At 37.7% G+C, this 20,499-nt stretch overlaps 1 protein-coding gene and 1 pseudogene across 1 annotated transcript in view; both read right to left on the bottom strand.

Moving 5' to 3' along the window:
• Positions 1–271: 271 nt before the first annotated feature.
• On the bottom strand, positions 272–1,777 carry LOC126005969 (eukaryotic peptide chain release factor subunit 1-like; annotated as a pseudogene).
• An 848-nt stretch (positions 1,778–2,625) lies between these two features.
• The window catches only part of FBXO8 (F-box protein 8), a 42,592-nt gene continuing 24,718 nt past the window's right edge, over positions 2,626–20,499 (bottom strand). The window contains exons 4-6 of the mRNA XM_049771304.1: positions 8,685–8,803; positions 6,268–6,464; positions 2,626–3,263 (exon numbers count right to left, since the gene is read on the bottom strand). Of these exons, the coding sequence (XP_049627261.1) occupies positions 3,076–3,263; positions 6,268–6,464; positions 8,685–8,803 (504 nt within the window). The 3' untranslated portion in view covers positions 2,626–3,075. The remainder of the gene's footprint in view (positions 3,264–6,267; positions 6,465–8,684; positions 8,804–20,499) is intronic.

Here is a 20,499-nt window from a genome sequence, read left to right as displayed (position 1 = left end):
TAAAAGTAAAAATCGGGATTCTCTTTTAAAGTAGTCCAAATGGCATTTAGAAACTTAGTTGCAGTCTGCTGAGCTGACACCATGACAAATCAAAGTGTAGGATTTGGTCTGGTTTAGTTTTGGCTTACTTTTCAAAATCCAATGTTCGTGGATTAAGTTCTGGAAATGTTTCCATTCTAAAGTAGGGATCTATTTGGATTCCAGCATGGGTATGTTCCTTGGGTTGGATGCTGGAAGGTGAGGCACTTTTTACCAGACTCATGTCGACTACCTAGTAGTCATCAAGGTAAAAAAATTCATAGTCTCCTCCTTGGTATTCCATTCCTTAGAAGTCTACTCAGTATCACAAGATACCTCCAATTCCACCAAATCCTTTTACAACTGGGATCTTTCTTGTGACTTGTCTGTGACAATTTCTAACATAGTGCCACATTTTTTTTTATAGTTATTAGCAAACCATTCCAGTAAGGCCATGCTCTCAATCAGCTCATGTTCAAGTCCTGTCTGTCTGTGAAATGAAATTTATCTTTCTCTTGCTCTGGATAGGTATTTTTTCTTCTTCTATGCCTTGACAATGAAGAACATATCTCATTACATCCAGATTTTCATAGACTTTTAGAATCTCTACAGTTCCCAATCTAAAGTTTTTAGTGTATCTTCAACTCCAAAATAGTACTTGCCAGTGTCCTGGATAATTTCATCAAAGTATCATCCTATTAATTTCTTTTCTTGAATGAATTTCACATTAGAGAGGACTTTAGTAGATAATTCAATAGCTTGGTTAAATTCATTTTCTACACCAGAGGATATAATAACTAATTTTAAAACTTTTGATTGCAACCTCTGATCAAACATATCAGATTGACTTAGTTCAGTTTTAAAGTCAGCTGATCCAGATAAAACAAGACCAGCCACATTCACTTTGTCCCCAGAAATAAACAGCTGCACAGCAGTCTCAGATACTTTACGCACAGTTATGTCACTTTTTCATTCATAAAAGAGCAAAACACAAGGGTGACTGACCTCCTCTATCACATTTCTTTGGGAGATCCACAGTGAATTTGTGCAAGATTTCTCTTGTATTTCCTTAGAGTGTGCCAAAAAGGTACACTACCACCATCGATTATAATGAAGCCAAACTTGCTATCATCTGAAAGAAGTGCTGTAAGAGCCTTTGTATGGAATTTGTTGTCACACAAATACAATGAAGTATTAGTTGGTTTGAAAGGCTCAAAGTCAATATTGACTTTTTTCCCCTTTTCCTTCTTCTGTTACAATGGTACTACAGTAAACAACCAGCCATTTGGAGGTGTAACAAAAGTCTGAGTCTTTGCTGTACAGATGTAATGGCTCCCAGGACTGAAAGGCGGTTTACTCGTGACTTAATGTTAGATGCAGTTCCAAACTCATCTGCTAACGTTTTTGCCACTCATGAAATCTGGTCTTTGGGTAAGGATGATCAATGATATGCTTGTGCCATTGCCATGGGCTGCCTCCAAGCTCTTAATGAGCTTCTTGATCTTCCAGATTTCCACGTTCCTGTCGGCAGCACTAGGGTCTTCCATGTCCGCCATCTTCTTGCCTCCTCCTCCCTAAGGGCCCAGTCCTGGGTGGCAATGGCTGTCTCTCCCAGGGAGCAGCTCTGGGCTCGAGGCTCTGACATAGGACACCAGCTCCCTAAGCAGTATTTTTTCTACCCTGATCTTGGCAGAGACAATGTCTATGTCTAGGCATTACTAGTGAACATCCTAGGATATCGAGTTGAGATTAATCTGTGTTAAGCTCCAATGTGTCCATAAACACAGTGCTCAGCACCTGGAAGATGCATGATAAATATTTACCGAGTAAATAACTGAACAGTCATCTAGGTAACTATTTACACACTCTACTTTCTCAACTGATTCTCATCAGAAATGATCAAGATTCGTACTTTCAGTATTTAATTCACTTGCATATAAGCAAAACTTAACAGTGTTTGTTCTTCCATATAGAACTCTTACATTCAAGTTACAAATCATTTCCTAAATAATTTCAAGGACTTAATGAGATGATGCTAACCCAGAAGGTTTTTTTCTTCTTACTTTTTATTTTTAGGCCACCCCAGCGGTGTTCAGGGGTCACTCCTAGCTCTGCACTCTGAAATCGCCCCTGTCAGGCTCAGAGGACCATAAGGGATGACTGCAATCACATTTAGATCAACTGCATGCAAGGCAAATGCCCTACCACTGTGCTATCCTTCCAGTCCCTAACCCAGAAGTTTTATAAATGAAAAGCCAGATGAAGAATGGTTTTGCACACTACTGTAGCAACAAATCAGGACTCTATTCAAGGTTACAATCAAAAGAATCTGGTGAGGGTGGGGGATATGGAATGCAAGATGGGAACGGGGGTGGGGGTGGACAAATTTGGTGATGGGAATTCCCCTGATTTAATGTCATGAAGTACCTAAAATATTACTGTAAAAGATATGTAAGCCAATATGATCAAAATAAAAATTATATATTAAAAAAATCAAAAGAATCTGGTATTGGCTTCTACCTGGGAGGAAGGTAGGGGTGGGGGATTTGCAGTGGATCAAAGACAATAATAATCACAGACCATAATCAAATAAACGCCAAAACTCAGTTTGAGAGAAAAGGAAAGACTTTAGTTAAAATCTTTACAATAAAATAATTATGATTATAAATCTCTTTAGTTAAATATGTACACATTACATGGTAGTTTAAAAAAGCATGAAAATGAATAAAGGTTTTCAGGCAAAATCTAATGCACAAATATACCATCTCCTAGAGTACTATTCGCTTTAACATTTTTAAATAGTAATGTCAGACAATGGCTCGGCTTTGTGCAAAACATGATGAGCAAAATTAAGAACAATTCTGCATTATTTTTTAGTTCCCCAAGGAAATTATTAAAAAAAATAAAACAGTGAAAGAAAAAAAGGTTGTACACTCAAGCTTGATTGTATAGAGGCTAGAATGACCACCGTAATATCACCCACAAATCTGCTGAAGAGTCCTTGGGTAGCTTTAGCTTAAAGTTCCAGGTTCCAAGTCCCAGCAACTGTACGTTTTTTTATGCAGCCACATGGCCAATCAGGTAGATGTTGTCGTACAGGTGTCCTACGAAGTCTTCACTAATGTTCTGAGCAGCACGGCGGGTATTTCGGATAAATTCTCTTTTAGACATTTTATTCTTCACATGAGGGCTTGTGAGGTCTATAGAAAGTAGAATCAGAGAGTAGCACAGAACATAGACGGCATCTAAAAGGCAAGGGGAAATGTTCAGTTGCTAGTGGTTGGGAAAATGTTGCCTCAGGGATGGAGAGTCTAGGGATTAAGGCGCAAGTGATGTGCTTGGTTGGCCCTAGTTTGAACTCCAGCATCACACAATGCCGTTAGCACTTCCAGGTAAAGCCTAAGCACCCACTCTGGGCAGACCTGGAAAGTCTGGGTGGGACCCTTACAGTGTCTAATCCTCAGGCTCTAGTATTGAACAGGAGTCCCAGTTGACAGAATTGCAGAGAGACCTGTGAGATGAGATGAACACTGTCTGAGCCAAGCCCTGTCTGAACTGAGCACTGTCTAAGCTGAGCACTGTCTGTTCTGAGCTTCATCTGAGCTGAGCCCTGTCTGGGTTGAGTACTGTCTAAGCTGCGTAACATTTGTAGAGCATTCTTCCTCCTATCCCTGATTTTATGCACTATAAAATGCATAAAACTGGCCCCAAAGACATTAGAGTAAAAAACACAGTCCACCATGTACAGATGAAATGGTGACTGAGTGAATGAGCCCCTCTAATCCCACGGTGTCTGGGTATCTCTGTTATAGGGCCAACAGTCAGTATTGGTAAGCAAATGGCATGACTCATCATGAAATGAACATCAAGTTAGAGAGCATTTTCTTTTATTTCAAAGAACTTTATTTCTCTATTTAATCTTTATTTTTGTCTTTTTTGGGGGGGATGGAGAGCATACTCACTAGTACTCAGAATTACTACTGGCTCTGTGCTCAGAAATCACTTCTAGTAGACTCATGGGACTATGTGGGATGCCACTGATGGAAGCTGGGTTGGCCACATGCAAGGCAAGTAAACTACCTAGTGTTCTATTATTGTTCTGGACAGCTTATACATTTATAATGAAAACCCATTCTACATTCAGGATCTCTGAATAGGCTTCATTATTACTATTATTGGTTTTTTGGAAGTGACCCAATCCCAAGGAGCTCTCAGGGACTTGGGTATTGGCATTCTATGTTAAGGCTAAGACTAAAAATGTGGGTGTTATCTGGTCCAGAAGTACACAATCTCCAGGGATTGGTGAGGAGCAGAGGGTTGTAGTCACCCTAATGACTGAGCTATATCCCTGACCTCACATTTTCTCCTTTTAAGTATCACATCCCCATTCGACTTTCCACAAACTAAACATTTTTTCTTGGCCAGTATATTTATGAATTCTCTTATTAAGTTGAAAATCATTTTGAGGGAAAAGTGCTAAGCTGGTACTAAAGTCAAATGTAAATAACTCATAGGATTATTAAATTAGTATTCATTCTTATTTGAGTTTAATGAATCTTTACAGATTGTTAAATCTATGCACAATGCAATAGAGTTTTTTATTTTGCTATCTATGCTGAGGACAGTGAATGATGTGTGGCCATTAGAACTAGCAAACTTCATGATGCCTGTTACACTTGTTATAACTGTTTAATACTCATTACTTTTTCAAAAATTTTTTTATTAAGGCACTGTAATGTATAAAGAAATGTTGAGTTTCTGGCATACAATGTCTCCAAAACAATCCCATTTACTATCCTCTAACAGTTTCCCTAGGTTCCCATTTATCCCCAGGCTGCTTCCATAAAGGCATAATTTTAAGCTTAATTACTGTAGCTTAAGTCTTCTGCTCTCAGAGTTTTTGACTCTGGCTGATCTATAAACATATATCTCACTTCTATATCAACCCTGGCCCCTGCTCATTACCTCCTGTCCACCTCTTCTGACTTCCCCATGGGTTTCTTTTTCTCTGTCACTGTTTCTACTTACTGCTATTTGGGGCAGTCGGGGGTGGGGAGAGTTAGTCACACCTCATGAAGATTGGGTGTTACTCCCTGATCTGTGCTCAGATATCACTCTTCATGGGGATCGGGAAACCAAAAGGATGTAGAGATTAGAACTTTGGTCAGCAATGTGCAAGCAAGCAAACTCTAGCCCCTACTTACTACTATTTTTTAATTAAAATATATACATATATATTTAGGGGATAGGTGTATTCTCTATATCAAATTTTTCTACTTCTTTTTTGTTTTATTTTTATTTTTTGAAAGCATGAGTTTATTTTATTTTTTTATATCTTTTCTAAGCACCATAGTAGATTTCTCTACTTCTATCCAAGCTAAATTAAACACTATATCTTGTAAAAAGTATGTTCAATAAATTTCACAATACTGGTGTTTTATAATTTCTGCTTAATAGGAACAATATTCATTTCTATATGAAGAAATGAGTAAAATTTAATCATGTGAAAAAACATCCAGGGGGCTCAGGTCTATCGCACACATATACAATAACAAACATGCAATAAAACTAGTTATATTGAGAACACATTGTAGTAGAAGCATATGCTCAATGCAGAACACATGTCGCACATATGAGGTCCTGGGTTTAATCGCCAGCACCATCCCCCCCGTCCCTGCCCCCCAAATAATAAAGCAAACCCCCAAAACAAGACAACACAAGCCAAAAAATCCATTGTAGCAGAAAAGCTCTAGATAGTTCTAAGTCAAAAGTGGATTACTAAAAACATTAAAAACAGTTTTTTGTGTTTGTTTTGTTTTGGGGCCGTATCTAGCAGTGCTCAGGGGTTATTTCCTGGCTCTGCCCTCAGGAATCACTCCTGGCAGGCTAGTGGGACCATATGGGGATGTCAGGATCGAACCTGGTCGGCCACATGCAAGACAAATGTCCTATCCAAGAGGCTAATGCTGCAGCCCTAAAATCAATTTTTTTTAATAGCAAATTAGATTTGAAAAAACACCCAATCCTCAAACAAGAATAATTTTAGGGAACTGATAAAATTAAATCTGTTTTCCTAAAATAGCCTGCTCTCCATAAATAAATGATAGCTACTAAAACTAGCATTGTTATCCCAACAAATTATCAAACAAGTACCTGTAAATGCTGGCAATATTTCTCCCTGCAGTGAGAATACTCCTACTTTTACCTGAAAGTGGAGTGAGGACAGAAAATAATTAGCTATTTTCTTACCAGGACTAAGGCCAAGTTCTCTCATTAAATCAGGATTACAAGCACAAAATCGGTGTGAGAACTTTGTTATAAGAGTTTCAAGATATTCCCCACGCTCTTCAGGGGCATGGATGTGACGAAAAAATTCTCTCAGTGCATTGGGTAGGAACTGATTTCTAAAATTATGCAGTGTTATGAGGTCATCCAAGACATCTCTCCTAAAAGAAAAAGAAAAAGACTCAGCTTTAGTTAAACTTTCTCTATTAAAAAAATTCATAAGCTGATTATGAGTCATATTTTGGATAGAAATATTTTACTATTAACTACTACATTAAGCAGTCCCAAGAAGCATATATCATTTTTAAATCTTCAAAAATCTGCCATGAATAGATTACAATTATTAACTACAATTATAAATTAAAGAAAAATGAAGTGAAATGTTTCCATGTGGAAAAAGGCAGTTTCTTCTAAGTATCTTCTTGGCTAAATCCAAATAAGGAATAGAATTTTAATATATTTTTAAATTATAAAAATAAGGAGATTCTTTACCATCTACACCAATGCACATGACCAGAAGTAAAAACGACTATGTAATCTTAAAAAAGTATACATAAGGGGCCAGAGCGGTGGCGCAGAGTGGTAAGGCATCTACTTTGCTGGCACTAGCCTAGGACAGACCCCAGTTAGATCCCCTGGCGTCCCATATGGTCCCACAAGCCAAGAGCGATTTCTGAGCACACAGCCAGGAGTAACCCCTGAGTGTCACTGGGTGTGCCCACCCCCCAAAAAAGTATACATAAATACTTCTCCATCAAGAAAATTCTAATCATCAAGAAAATTCTAATAATCAGTTTGCTGTTTTCAGTTTTCAATTCTTATGAAGCTCAACCATGACTGTGTGAGAAATCTGTAATTTCTAACATTTGTTTACAGAAGGGATAGAAAAACTACATTTTTCAGGCCAGATATTTTAGTACAAAACAATACCTGTTTTGTAAATAAATTTTATTAGAACACAAACAAACTGATTTACAAACTGTCTTTTAAAAACCTCAAACAATGGTAGTTATAAGCAGCTGAGAGAGGAGAGAAAGAGAGAGAGAAAGGAGGAGGAAATGAGAGCAAGAGAGAGCACATGGTCTACAAAGTCTAAAATATTTATAGAAAGAAATGGTTCTTTACAAATGACTGAGGCTAATTTGGCATTTGAAGATAAAGAAGAGTGAGTGACACTATCTTAATGTTTGCTTTTCCATTCCAGTATGCCTCTATACTAGGTCTCCACTCCCCCGAAGATAGGGCTTATGTTTTAATTAACAGGGTACTCCTTATGCGAAGCAAATTCCTGGATTCTAATGAGTGAAAATTGTTAAAAAGCCCAGAGAAATATAGCACTGATGAGTAAAATGAATATGTAAACATGTGTTTGAACTACTTGCCAGAGTAGTACGAGATCCAATACTTTAAAAATGGAAGCTGAATAATGTGACATCCAATCTTTCTGTACAGTGAAAACAAGTAAGTGCTCATTTGGTCAGAATGAGGCATCACTCTGTAGTACAGCACAACAGTGAATTACACATTCTTAGAAATGTCAAATTTGCACTCAGTATAAATATTTACATGCGTATCAATACATACAGTCCTTTGTTTTTTCAGGATCTGGGAGCTTACAATTATCATTTGTTCAAGATGATTTTAGACGGACAGTTTTAGAATTCAGAATTTTTAGTTACCCAAACATCTTTATGGCTAGTCATTAAGAAAAGGGGCTTCCTCAAAATTTGTGTGGATTTGTGTCTACAATGACCAAGATTCTGTTTTGCATGTTTGCATGGGCTTAAAAAAAACATTTTTAAACAAAAGAAAAATGTTTTTCTGCAAATTAGTTTTACAACAACTGATGGGATAAATAGGAATCCTTTCCTTAGCTTTATTCTATTTTTTTTTTTGTTTTGTTTTTGGGCCACACCCGGTGACGTTCAGGGGTTACTCCTGGCTATGCGCTCAGAGGTCGCTCCTGGCTTGGGGGACCATATGGGACACCGGGGGATCGAACCATGGTCCGTCCTAGGCTAGCACAGGCAAGGCAGGCACCTTACCTTTAGCGCCACCGCCCGGCCCCTCCTTAGCTTTATTCAACATTGCAGCTGGATGCCTGTCATAAGGCAGTCCTGTTTGTAACTCTCATTGATGTGGTGGCCTAAATCTTCACTCTGAAGTGTCTGGATATATCTTGTACATTTCCCAACCCATCCCAAATGGTCCACTCTCCTTCCAATCCCTCTCTTGGGCCTCTTTAAGTGGGTTTCATTGTTTACACCATACCAATAACCAAAGTATCCAAGTTCGCAGTCATCCCACATGGCCAAGTAAAACTTAGCTCACTTAAAAGATCACCTGAGTGATTCTTGATGAAAAGTTAAATTATCTTTTACCTCTCATCAAGATAGATCCTCAGTTTTTTCCAATTTAGTGTTCTTGTACAGAAGATAAACTTTGCCATTTCCTTTGGCGAATCATCCAGGATACCCTTGGACATAAAGTAGTTCACTCCCTATGACAGAAAGACAAATCTATCTAAATAAAACCATTATTTGTAACATAGACAAGTAGGCAGTAGCGAAATAATAGCTATAATTCCCCCCAGCTTTAATAGACATTTTAAAAATAGCTTTAACATGCACAATACAAGCTAGAACTTAAACTGAAACTTCTGTTTGTGATTGATAGTTTACATGCAATGAAAAGTAGGAAATTCAAAGTTAAGATTCCAACAAAATCCTAATTCAATTTTCTGATGGAGTCCAGTAAAAATTACCTATATAAAAATAGGACCTGAATGTGGTAGAGGAGAAAAAGGAGACTTTTCAAGTCATTCCTGTAACAAGATTTCCTACTGTCTAGTAGAAAACATCACTTCTTCGGCAAGGGAAGATCAAAGTGGTAATGTGATGCTTTGCTGAGGGGGAACTCCTGGGCTTAGTACCAAGCATTGCATTGTCTGAGCACCAGAATGAGCAACATCCAAGCACTGTTTAGTAAGTAGTGAGTGAACGGGGTGTGGGCCAAAAGCAAAATGAAAGGAAGGAAGGAAGGGAGGGAGGGAGGGAGGTAGGTAGGGAGGGAGGGAGGAAGGAAGGAAGGAAGGAAGGAAGGAAGGAAGGGAGGGAGGGAGGAAGGAAGGAAGGAAGGAAGGAAGGAAGGAAGGAAGGAAGGAAGGAAGGAAGGAAGGAAGAAGAAAAGGAAGGAAGGAAACAGAATAAAAGAAAGTTAGAAAGAAAGAAAGAAAACAGAATAAAACAAACGCGTCATGATTTTTTAAACCTCATTTTCTAAATACATTGCAAAAAATAAGCCCTTAGAAAATAAAAAGCATTTGCAAATGACACTTGTTTTCTTTTCCTCTCAAGAAAAATAATGGGAGCCGGAGAGATAGCATGGAGGTAAGGAGTTTGCCTTGCATGCAGAAGATCATTGGTTCGAATCCCAGCATCCCATATGGTCCCCTGAGCCTACCAGAAGCGATCTGAGCAAGGAGCCAGGAGGAATCCCTGAGCACTGCTGGGTGTGACCCAAAAAACAAAAAAACTAGTGATATTTAAAAAAATTTAAGGTGTGCAGTTACAGGGTCTGGAATGGTGGCTCAAGCGCTAGGGTGTTTGCCTTGCACACACTAACCTAGGACAGACCACGGTTCGATTCTCTGGCATCCCATATAATCCCCCAAGCCAGGAGGATTTCTGAGCGCATAGCCAGGTGTAACCCCTGAGCATCACCGGGTGTGCCCCCACCCCCCAAAAAAATGTGTGCAGTTACAAGCTGATGTATGGATTGTACACACTTTGGCTCTTTAGTACTGCTCTGCTCTACTACAATAATTTAGCTTCAATGAACACTAAGGTACAGCATAATAAGACAAAAACAATTTCTAGGGTTGGGCCAAAAAAAAAATACCCAACAATTTCTATTTTTTTTTCAATGGAGTTATCTTTGAATTTCCTTTTCTCTGCATGCAAAGTTTTCAGAGAAGCATTATCTTATGTTTTTACCTACTTTAGGTTGAAATTAACAACAAAAACATCAACAACAAAAAACAAACACCAAAACTAACGTTTACTCAATTATGTAGAGGTCACATTCAAATAGATGCTGGGTGTGGATTTGAATGTGCAGGTATTGAAATAAAAGACAGGTGTGTTTATTTCAACTCTCAGTTAAGCAGACATAAGTATTCCAGGAACACAAATGTCTGGATAACAGCACACAGTGTGCAGCTAATTGGTAGAGAAAATGATGTATTATATACACAAAACCTACTGTTTTCATGCATAAGTTCCTTCAGTATTTTTTCTCTTTACACTTCCATAATACTCAGGAATATTGAGAATTAAGAAGTTTAAGAGTTGGAAGAACCTTTACCAAAGATGTTTCAATATAAAAACGCTCATAAAATTTTAGCTGAAAAATAGTTTAAAAGCACTCAGTTTCATGAGGTAATGCTTTTGAAAGGTCACAGTTACCTGTAACTTATAATTCAATGATTAAGACTTTCTATATAAAACTAATTTATTGAGTCATCAGAATTACATCCCAAGAGCAATTCATCAAATTCTCCTGTGAATTTAAATAGTATGAAAGTAATTCTCATACACTGCTTTTGAAAAAATGTGTATAAAGAACACAATGTGATGACATCAAACTTTCTCCTCAACTCAATTGTAAGCCATTTTGCAGACTGTACCCTGGATATGACATGAGCTAGATGAAAAGTCCAAGATTCTGTTTGGAATGAGGTTCTCAGCAACTGTCTGAGGGGGCAGGGACCAGAGAAATAGGCATGTTTGTTCCAACCTTTTCCTCCACTAATTTGAATAATCGAGAGTTGACTGTATATTTAATGAACTTAAGTTAAAATATTTACCCCAAATGCCTCTGTTTTAAGAAATAACGATTTCAAAGTCGCCATGATTGAATATTTTTATTCATATCTACTTTTAATTCCACATTTTATGAGATGCAAAACTCATTCTACTTTGAGTAGAAATTAAAAAAAAACACTAGTATGATTAATTAAATAGTATATAAATTCTCTATGTATATTTGTCATTTTCATATCATTTATGTTCCTTAGTTATAGATGAATATAGGTGTTTGCCTTATATAAGCATTGTGTGGGATAACAGTTTTCAGAATTTAATATAGAACTTAATAACTGAACTCAAAAATCAGTCAAGAGAAAAGATATGTACTAGCAATGTAAAGATAAAACCCATTTTTGAAAATGGGTTGAGAGCTAGAAAGATGTAACTCTTGATTTTATAATAGATACCAGATCCCAGTCTGGGAATCCTCTGGTACAAAATTACTTTAGAGGCCAACCACATGAAGGTAACATCAACAGAAAAAGGCAAGGGACAAAATAGAAACGGTCAACAGGCTGACAACCATCTGAACTCTGATGTAGGCAATGAAGCAGAAAATAATTGAAGCATGTGATCTGTTGGCCAGTTGCACATTTGTTTAATTAACTGGTAGGGCATTTCTAATTTGGGGAGGCAGAATGGAACAACAAGATCCCAGACACATAGTTATTACTGGGAACTAGAACTTTCAGTAATGTGTATATAATGGAGTTTGTCCCAATGCAAAGGCAACTGCATACGTGAGCATGAGCCTTTGTTTGTCTAGAGGCCAGGAAATGGAAGTGAAATCACCTACTGATTTCACTATAGGTGTCCAATTGTAGATATCTTATTTCTTGAGGCATAGGGACAAAATTAGGACAACATGGGTAAAGGAAAGATTGCTGAAGAAACCTAGAACTAAATGTTCTGTTAGGAAGATCTGAGGGATGTACGTATATTAGAAAAGAGACCTAGCAAAGAAGGCACCTGAAAGGCCAGGCCACAAAGAAGAGAATGTGTAGATGAAAACTTCACAACTTTTTTCAAGAATACACACACATATTTCAAAGTGGAAATCAGGGATAGAAAAACTAGTCTATTTAGTCTTTAAGGCACTTGTCTTGCATCCCAGTGACCAGAAAAGTAGTCTAGTCTAGTTTCGTCTAGTCAAGTCATTAAGGCACTTGCCTTGCATCCCAGTGACCCCTGGACCATATATGTTCCTTCCCTACCTGGACCACAGGAGTTTCCTCCTGAGTATAGAGCTAGGAAGAGTCCCTGAGCACTGCTAAGATTTACTTTCTTCTACCTGCCTGGCCTCAAAAATCAGGAGCTTTGTGCTTAGAGTGAGCATGGATAAATTTCTCTTTGATGCTTCAAGAAGACCAAGGCAGGAAAAGAGAGTATTGGATTCAATGGCTGGGTGCAGAGAGGAGTGACAGTTAAGGATTTGTCCACATAGTAAAAAAAAAAAGAAAAGCTTTGAGGAGTAGCCCCTGAGCAACTCTGGTCATGGCTTCCAAACAAAACAATCCAACAGAAAGCATGATATAATAGCAGATGGGTTACTGCTTTATATTTTTCAAGAGGGCAGTTTTGAGAGGTAGCTTGAGGAGTTAATCCTGTGGCTCAGTGGTCAAGTGCAAGCTCCTGCATGTGTACAGTTTGGGTTTGGACACCAACACCACAAAATAAAGGATTAACCATGTAAAGACTAAAAATAATCCTGGGGCCAGATAAGACTTTGGGAAAAGCATTTGCAATGCATGCAGCTGACCTGGGTTTGATCTCCAGTCCCTATATGGTCTCCTGAAGCCCAAAAGAAGTGCTCCCAGAGCACAGAGCAGGAGTTAGTCTTGAGTATAGCTACATATGGCTCAAAACAAAAAACAAGAAAACAATAATAAGTAATAATAATAAGTAGTAATAATAATATTTTATTTACAAAAAAAAAAATCAGCCGGGCCCGGAGAGATAGCACAGCGGCGTTTGCCTTGCAAGCAGCCAATCCAGGACCAAAGGTAGTTGGTTCGAATCCCGGTGTCCCATATGGTCCCCCGTGCCTGCCGGGAGCTATTTCTGAGCAGACAGCCAGGAGTAACCCCTGAGCACGCCGGGTGTGACCCAAAAAACCAAAAAAAAAAAAAAAAATTTATTTATTTATTTTTGTTTTGTTTTGTTTTGTTTTGCTTTGTTTGGGTCACACCCGGTAGCGCTCAGGGGTTACTCCTGGCTCTATGCTCAGAAATTGCTCCTGGCAGACTTGGGGGACCATATGGGATGCTGGGATTCAAACCACTGTCCTTCTGCATGCAAGACAAACACCTCACCTCCATGCTATCTCTCCGGCCCAATAATAATATTTTCGATAGATATAAAGCAAAGTACTTTAGTTTAGATTTCTGACTTTTAGTCCGATGAAAACATATATTTAATATCCAAATACATGTTTAACCACAGTGTCATAAACAATTGAAATCTTAACATTTTCATAACAAAAGTATGCAAAAATTTGAACATGCAATAATGGTACTTTCTGGACAGGGAAAGATAACCAGCTCATCCCTGGGCAACCTGGCTGCACAGGTGGAAGGGAGCATTCTCATTTAGTTGTTTGAAACCAGCAGTGACAATATTTAGAGCAACAGCTCTGATGCTATTTTCCCCTTTCTTATAGTACCTTCAAGAATTGCTAAGGAAAACCAAAACCTACTTTTGATGATTCCTATCATCCTCACTTTCCCTTCTTAATCAGAGAATGTATGCTCTAAAGTTAAGGAGAAACAAAAGCCCTAACTTTGGAACACATGAACTATATATTTGATCACATGGGATTAAATCTTCTGCATATTGCAAGCCAATTCCTTTTTTTGGTATGGACAAAAATAAGTGCTGATTTCTTAGCAGTCACACTTAGAACTGTGCTTTTCATTTTGTACTTTTTCTTTTATTCTACCATAGGTTTTACTATGCAATTGGGTGCTTGCTATTCTGTTACGGTAACATGCACTGCAGATATTTCCAAAATGCCATATGTTGCTTTTATTTGTGGTCATTTGAGTCAATGACCCTCATCTGGTTAGGCAGCACTAAAGACTCAAGCAGATACCTTTCAAGAGTTGTCTTGTTTAGAAAGATTACTTATGAGCAGTTGGCAATATTACATTCTCCTTGAGGAATTCCTATTCAGGTTATTGCAGAAATCTCTGTCCCTTATCATAAAGAAGAAAGAGGAGAGTGAAAATTGGGATAGAAATGTGAAGATGATTCTGTGGGAGCTAGAATGACAGCAGATTTCAGTCCTGTCTTCCTGAGTACAGAAAGTGCACAGCGTTTGGGAATACACATGCGGGGGCAGTGATAGACACGTGGAATAGTGACAGATGGGATGAGAAGAGTAACAAATCCCCCAGCCATTTCACTCAGACAATGAGCAATTGAAATTGGCCAGAGCATTGCATTTTATCTGAGAATAAGGGAGAGCTGTACCATACAGTTCTGAGTAACCGATACGAATGGGCAAGGACTCCTGCCCCCAAGAGCAAGTGTGGAGGACTTGCCAAAATAGCAAACTACAATATGAAGGGCTATTTAGAAGAGTTACACATGTACCCCAAATGATTTCTAGCTAGATTATGTCAATCTTACATAAAAGAGAGAAATAAATTAGAACTGAGGGTTCCTCTTGGCTATTCTGACTAACCAGGGCCAGAAGCGCAGTGCCAGGACTAGAAGATTCCATGCTATTTTGGCCCTGTAGTGGAGAGATGAATTCAGTCACAGAGGTGTGCAGAGAGTTCTATGACATACCTTTTAAACCATGGACTATCTCTCTGGGACCATTTAAGGTTTGAAGTAACAACAACAACAAAATTCCACTAATTGCTTATAATAACTCCACAGAGAAAAAATAGTCCTGTGAGTTCTGAATTCCCCCCAATGAGTTACAATCAATCAATTAATTAATTACAATCACTTAATAGATGGATATTAAAGTACACCCTAAATCATGAATTGCTGGAGCCGGAGCAATAGCACAAAGGTAGGGTGTTTGTCTTGCATGCTGCTGATCTGAGACAAACCCGGGTCCGATCCCTGGCATCCCATGTGGTCCCCTGAGCCTGCCAGGAGCTCAGAGCCAGGAATAACCTGAGCACAGAGCCAGGAGTAACCTCTGAGCACCGCCAGGTGTGGCCCCCAAACAAAACAAAACAAAATACAACAAAATAATGAATTGCTATCAATAATGATAATGAAACCTGACAATTATGACTGACCAAGCTGCTTGTAGTTGGAGTAAAAGCTTTTTGGAAAAGTTACTTCCTTCTATTTCTACTTGTGAATTAGTAATATAAAGAATTTTAACCAAAGTATGGAGATACAATTATTATAAAAGTCTAAGCAGTATTAAGTATAAAAGTGACACATTCAAACCCTTGTTAATTTACAATTCTGCTTTTAAAACACACAGTATTGAGTTCAAAAGATTTACACTGAATTAAAGAACTAACTCTAACCTGATAAACTAACTAATTAGTTTTCTCATATGACCTAAGGTTTAATAAGTATACATTTATACTGATACATTTAGTAACAGCTCTGAAACAAGCACATTAAAACCTTCCACAGTCTCGTCAAGGGATGTGACCCAGTATACAGACCTCATGGGTGAGGGCCTGGGTTTGACCAGTGGCATGACCAACTAAAGAAAACAACCAAAAATGTTCATTCAGAGAAGCAAGTTAGGATTAAAAAGGTAGTTTTACTGCCAGCATGTATATATTCTCGATCACCCAGTAGTCAAACTATCTACTCATCCTACCATGATTGCAAGCAAGATATATATTTTAATTTAAATATCTTTTAAGTTCCTAATTATTCCTTTAAATGTCCTTACAAAAATTAAGCTAAGTAGCAACATTTAAATAAAAACTTATTTGTGAAGGACATTTAATCATATGAAATAAAATTTTATATATATATATATATATTTTTTTTTTTTGATGATACCAAAAGTTGATCCCAGGCCTCACACATGAAGGTTAAGTGTCCCACTACTGAATTATAGCTCTGTTCCCCCCAGAAATAAAATAAAAGGCCAAAAGTATAACCATCTAATGCTGGACTTGGTACTATTAATATGCATTTCACTTACGACTATATGTTTAGGTGTCAAATGCTCACTAGAATTCCAGAAGAGTCTTCAAAGTGTATAACATTGCCAGACTCTCGGTAATAAATGTTCCTGTAGTTGTACCTCAAGCATAAATATCAAATGTGAGCTCTGGGAGACATTAAACATTGAACATATAGTATTTCACTTAATCTTACTAACACCATTGGGGCACTGGTATTTCCATTTTATTGATGAAGTGACTGAGGCAGAGAGAAGTTAGGTAATTTGTCCAAGATCAAAGTCAAATAACTAACTTGTAAACAGAAAGCTATTTAATAAAAACTAAATGTTAGATGCATATAAATCTCTGGAAAGCATACAACTGAATTTCAGGTGAAGCTTTCAGTTTGAAGATTTCTTTAATTAAACTAAGGAGAAAAAAATAGCATAAAACATCAGCAAAAATTTTGAGCTGGCCAAAATACTGTGTGAAAAACTGCAAATTCTGAACTCTTGAAGATTTGAGACACTAGTTTAATAATAAGAAGAACATGTTACTTTGATAAAATTCTAAGTGCACAGAGCCGAGCATAGTTTACAAAATATTCTGATTGATTTCTATCCTAACTTTATTCTTTCCTTTAGTTCAGTGTCCTAGATGAATACACTAGCCAATAATTTCAGTTTACTTTTTACTTCAAACAGTTTAAATTAAATTGAGATAGGATCTACCTTAGTATATTGAATGATAAAAAGCAAATATAAATGCAATATGCAGTTTGATCAACATATAAAATACTTCTTGATAAATCTTTTTTAATTAGATTCAGATTAGAAAAAGACCCAAGGAATTTTCTCTTTGAGGCTTCTAAAAAGTTTGCTTTGCACTAAAGGACCAATGTCCTTTAGTCAACTGGTTCAAAACTACACACTGAAGTGACTCTTGAAAACAAGGATGGACATAATACAGTTTATTTTGTAAAATATATGTGTTGTATAAAAGCTGACCATAATACAAAGAAGAAAGCTTTGCTTCTTCACTTAAACAAAAATCAACGTGTGGGGCCAGGTAGCTAATATAGTCACTTGCCTTGTATGCAGCTGACAATGGTTCAATCCCTAGCATTGTCTATGTTCCTCCGAACTCTGCCAGAAATGATCCCTGAGTGCAGAACTCTGAGCATAGTTGGGTGTTACACCTAACCCCCACCCATACAAAAATAGTAAAGGGATTTCTCATCTTGTAGATTAAAAAGTTCAAAGTTTATGAGGCTCATAAAATGAATGCATCATGGGTCCAATGACTTGTTTCCAATCTATTCTTCTCATAAATCGGAACTGGACGATGTGCATTATTGATCCAAAAAGAATAAAATTAACATTACTAGCTTGAAATAATATATACAGTCACACACTGTATATATTTTTTGGGATGTTCACACTTAGCAGTGCTGGGGGTGGGGGTGGGGAAATCAGTGTCAAGGATTGAACCTGGACTTGGGCCTCCTTCCATGCAAAGCTTGCAGTCCAGTCCCTCGAGCCATCTCTGTGACCCTTAAAACCACCAAAAACACCAACACCCCCCAGAAGGAAAATGATGCTAAGTCCCCTCTAGTGTAAGAATTGAGCCCCCACCCAGCAGGGCTACATCCGGCAGCACTTGAAAGACATGTGGTACCCAGTAAGGAATGTGGGGTCTTGAATATGCAGGACAGGTATTTCTGTCCTGAGTTATTAACCTGGCCCTCCTGGAGGTATTTAAAAGAAATTTACTTTTACTATGAAATATAGTGTTGTATTAAGGCCATGATGGGTTTATTATTAAGGCCAAGCTCAGTGGGCTTCATATGAAGGAGGGCCAGGTTTGATCTCTGGCATTGTCAGGAACAAGCTTTGAATACAGAGTTGAGAGGAGACTATGAGAACTGATGGGTGTGGGCCTAAAACAAAAACTTATAGTGGTATGAAAACATTAGGAACTCTCACACATCTACCAATTTCTACTCATCCTTCAGCTTTTTATCCTCACTGGGTGCTAGTAACAATTTCCTCTGGCAATGAGGCTTAATCACTTACCAGAAAATAACTTCCTAGCTTCATAACTTTTTTTGCTTTTACTGGACCTCGTTGCTCCATGATGGAACTAAAATGGCAAAACCTGAATAGGCCACAGTTAGTGATAAAGTTCTCCACAGGACACTAGTACCTCTGAAGAAGCAGAGTCCAAAAATAAGGCCAGTTGAATTACAATTTTGCAAATGGTGGTGGCTGTTTTTTTGTCCTTTCTCAAAGGGAGAGCAAAAGTCAACACTAAATGCTTATGGTGAGCACTAAAATAATGGAGATGCCCACTGCTTCTGGGCTTCTTTGGGAAAAAAAGCCAATCATCCAAACAAAAAAATATGAGGTACATGGTTTGTCATTATTAGATCCTCTGTTCCTTCAAGCCTACAATACCTTTCATGATACAATGTAGAGGGAAAAGTGCATCCTATAGCTTACAGCTCATTTAATGTGGAATTAGCAGAGAGAAGTAGAGTGGAACATTTGGTTCTAGTTGCCCTCCCTCCCTCCTTCTCTCTTTCCTACTCTCACTTCTTTTCATTCTTTCTTCTTCCATCCTCCTTCCCTCCTTCTTTCTCTCCCTTTCTCTCTTTTTTTTTTTTTCCTTCCTTCTATGAGGCACTTTTACTTCTTGGGCCAGAAGAAAACTTGGATATAAGGTACCTGCACTGCAAGGCCCTGGGCCCAATACCCAGTATTACTACCTCCATCATATGCATCTTCTTGCTAATCAAAAATATTTTTTTTCATAGAAACTGATAAACTTTTATTAGAAATATAAAGGTAAAGTTCTAGACTCACAAAATTAAACATTTGATTTTATATTTTTAGTTACCATGAAATTGTAAGTTATTCATGATTAGGTTTTAGGCACATAATGTCTCCACACCTATCTCTTCACCAGTGTTCACTCTCCTCCACTAATGACATGTCCCCCAATTTGCTGATACAAAAGGTACTTTTTTAAAAAACAATAATCATTTTTGCACTATGGTTTCCAGTACTGTTGTAGGGTTTCTGACATGACTCTAGGAAACCTTTTAGTACCACCTATTCCTCTTGGTTGAACCCTTCCCTACCCACAGGCATTCTTCCCCCCAACACCACTACCCAGTCCTATTGTCTGACCCCCTGAAGGGGGCTTGTTTCCTACTAAATACCAGCTCGAATAGAACAGTAACTGGCAAAAGGGGACACAAGTAGCAGCCTATCAGTAGCCTTCCCTGGGGATATTCCTAGTGTGCGGGAGACACTCAAACTAATCGAGTTCATAGAGAGGATATAAAGATGAAAGCGTAGTTATAAGTTGCCTGGCACATTTTGATCAATGTCTACAAATAATTGAATCTGGTATTTCTTTCAGAATGGATTTCATATTAATATTTTTAACATATTAAATGGCCACCAAATTATAGAATGATAAATATGAGTAAGTCAGAACCCAATTCTCAGCTTATTTAATTTAGGTAATAAATCATATCAGACCAAAAGGAAGAATAATTAGAAATCTAGAGACTTTCATGAGTAAAAAAAGCTGTCAGTGAACCTTTGTACCCTATTCACTCAATGTAGGTGTCTATCCATTTAAGAACATGAAATTATTTAAATGTTTCTAATTGATCACTCCAGACAGGCCATCTAGACTAGGATGTCACAGCATGTGTTCCTGGAATGGAACTTTCCCTCCCAATATCCAGAGACCTTGACAAATAAGCTTAGATAATGCTTCATATAACATCTTCCTCTCAAATGTAATATACACCAAAGTATGAAAACTTTGAGAATTTATTCTGTAAATAAGTCAACTAACATGCTATCCTGGTCAGATATAGTAGGCTTAGGGATTCCTTTGACTCTGCCCATTATCCTGTGAAATAATCACCCCCCAAAATACATATGGGAACTGCTAATCTATAAACTTTGAAGATACCAATCAGGATTTCCTATTCCTAAAAATAAAAAGGTTATTTTTTTAATCACATAAAATAATGGAACTGAACATCTGACTGCTATATATTGGATTACATGCCAGTTCAGATATAATATCTGAGATCCATTGAGTGTAAGTTACCATAGGAAAAAAGTAGAAAACTCCTACAAATTTCCCGTTTATATTTGAGATGGTCCAACAATGAAAAGAACATGTCATCTTGAAAATAAATTGTA

This window comes from Suncus etruscus, chromosome 4 (genome assembly GCF_024139225.1).
Source record: "Suncus etruscus isolate mSunEtr1 chromosome 4, mSunEtr1.pri.cur, whole genome shotgun sequence".
Classification (NCBI taxonomy): Eukaryota; Metazoa; Chordata; class Mammalia; order Eulipotyphla; family Soricidae; genus Suncus; species Suncus etruscus.
Note: the sequence above shows the minus strand (reverse complement) of the source record. Positions and strands in the feature narration are given on the sequence as shown.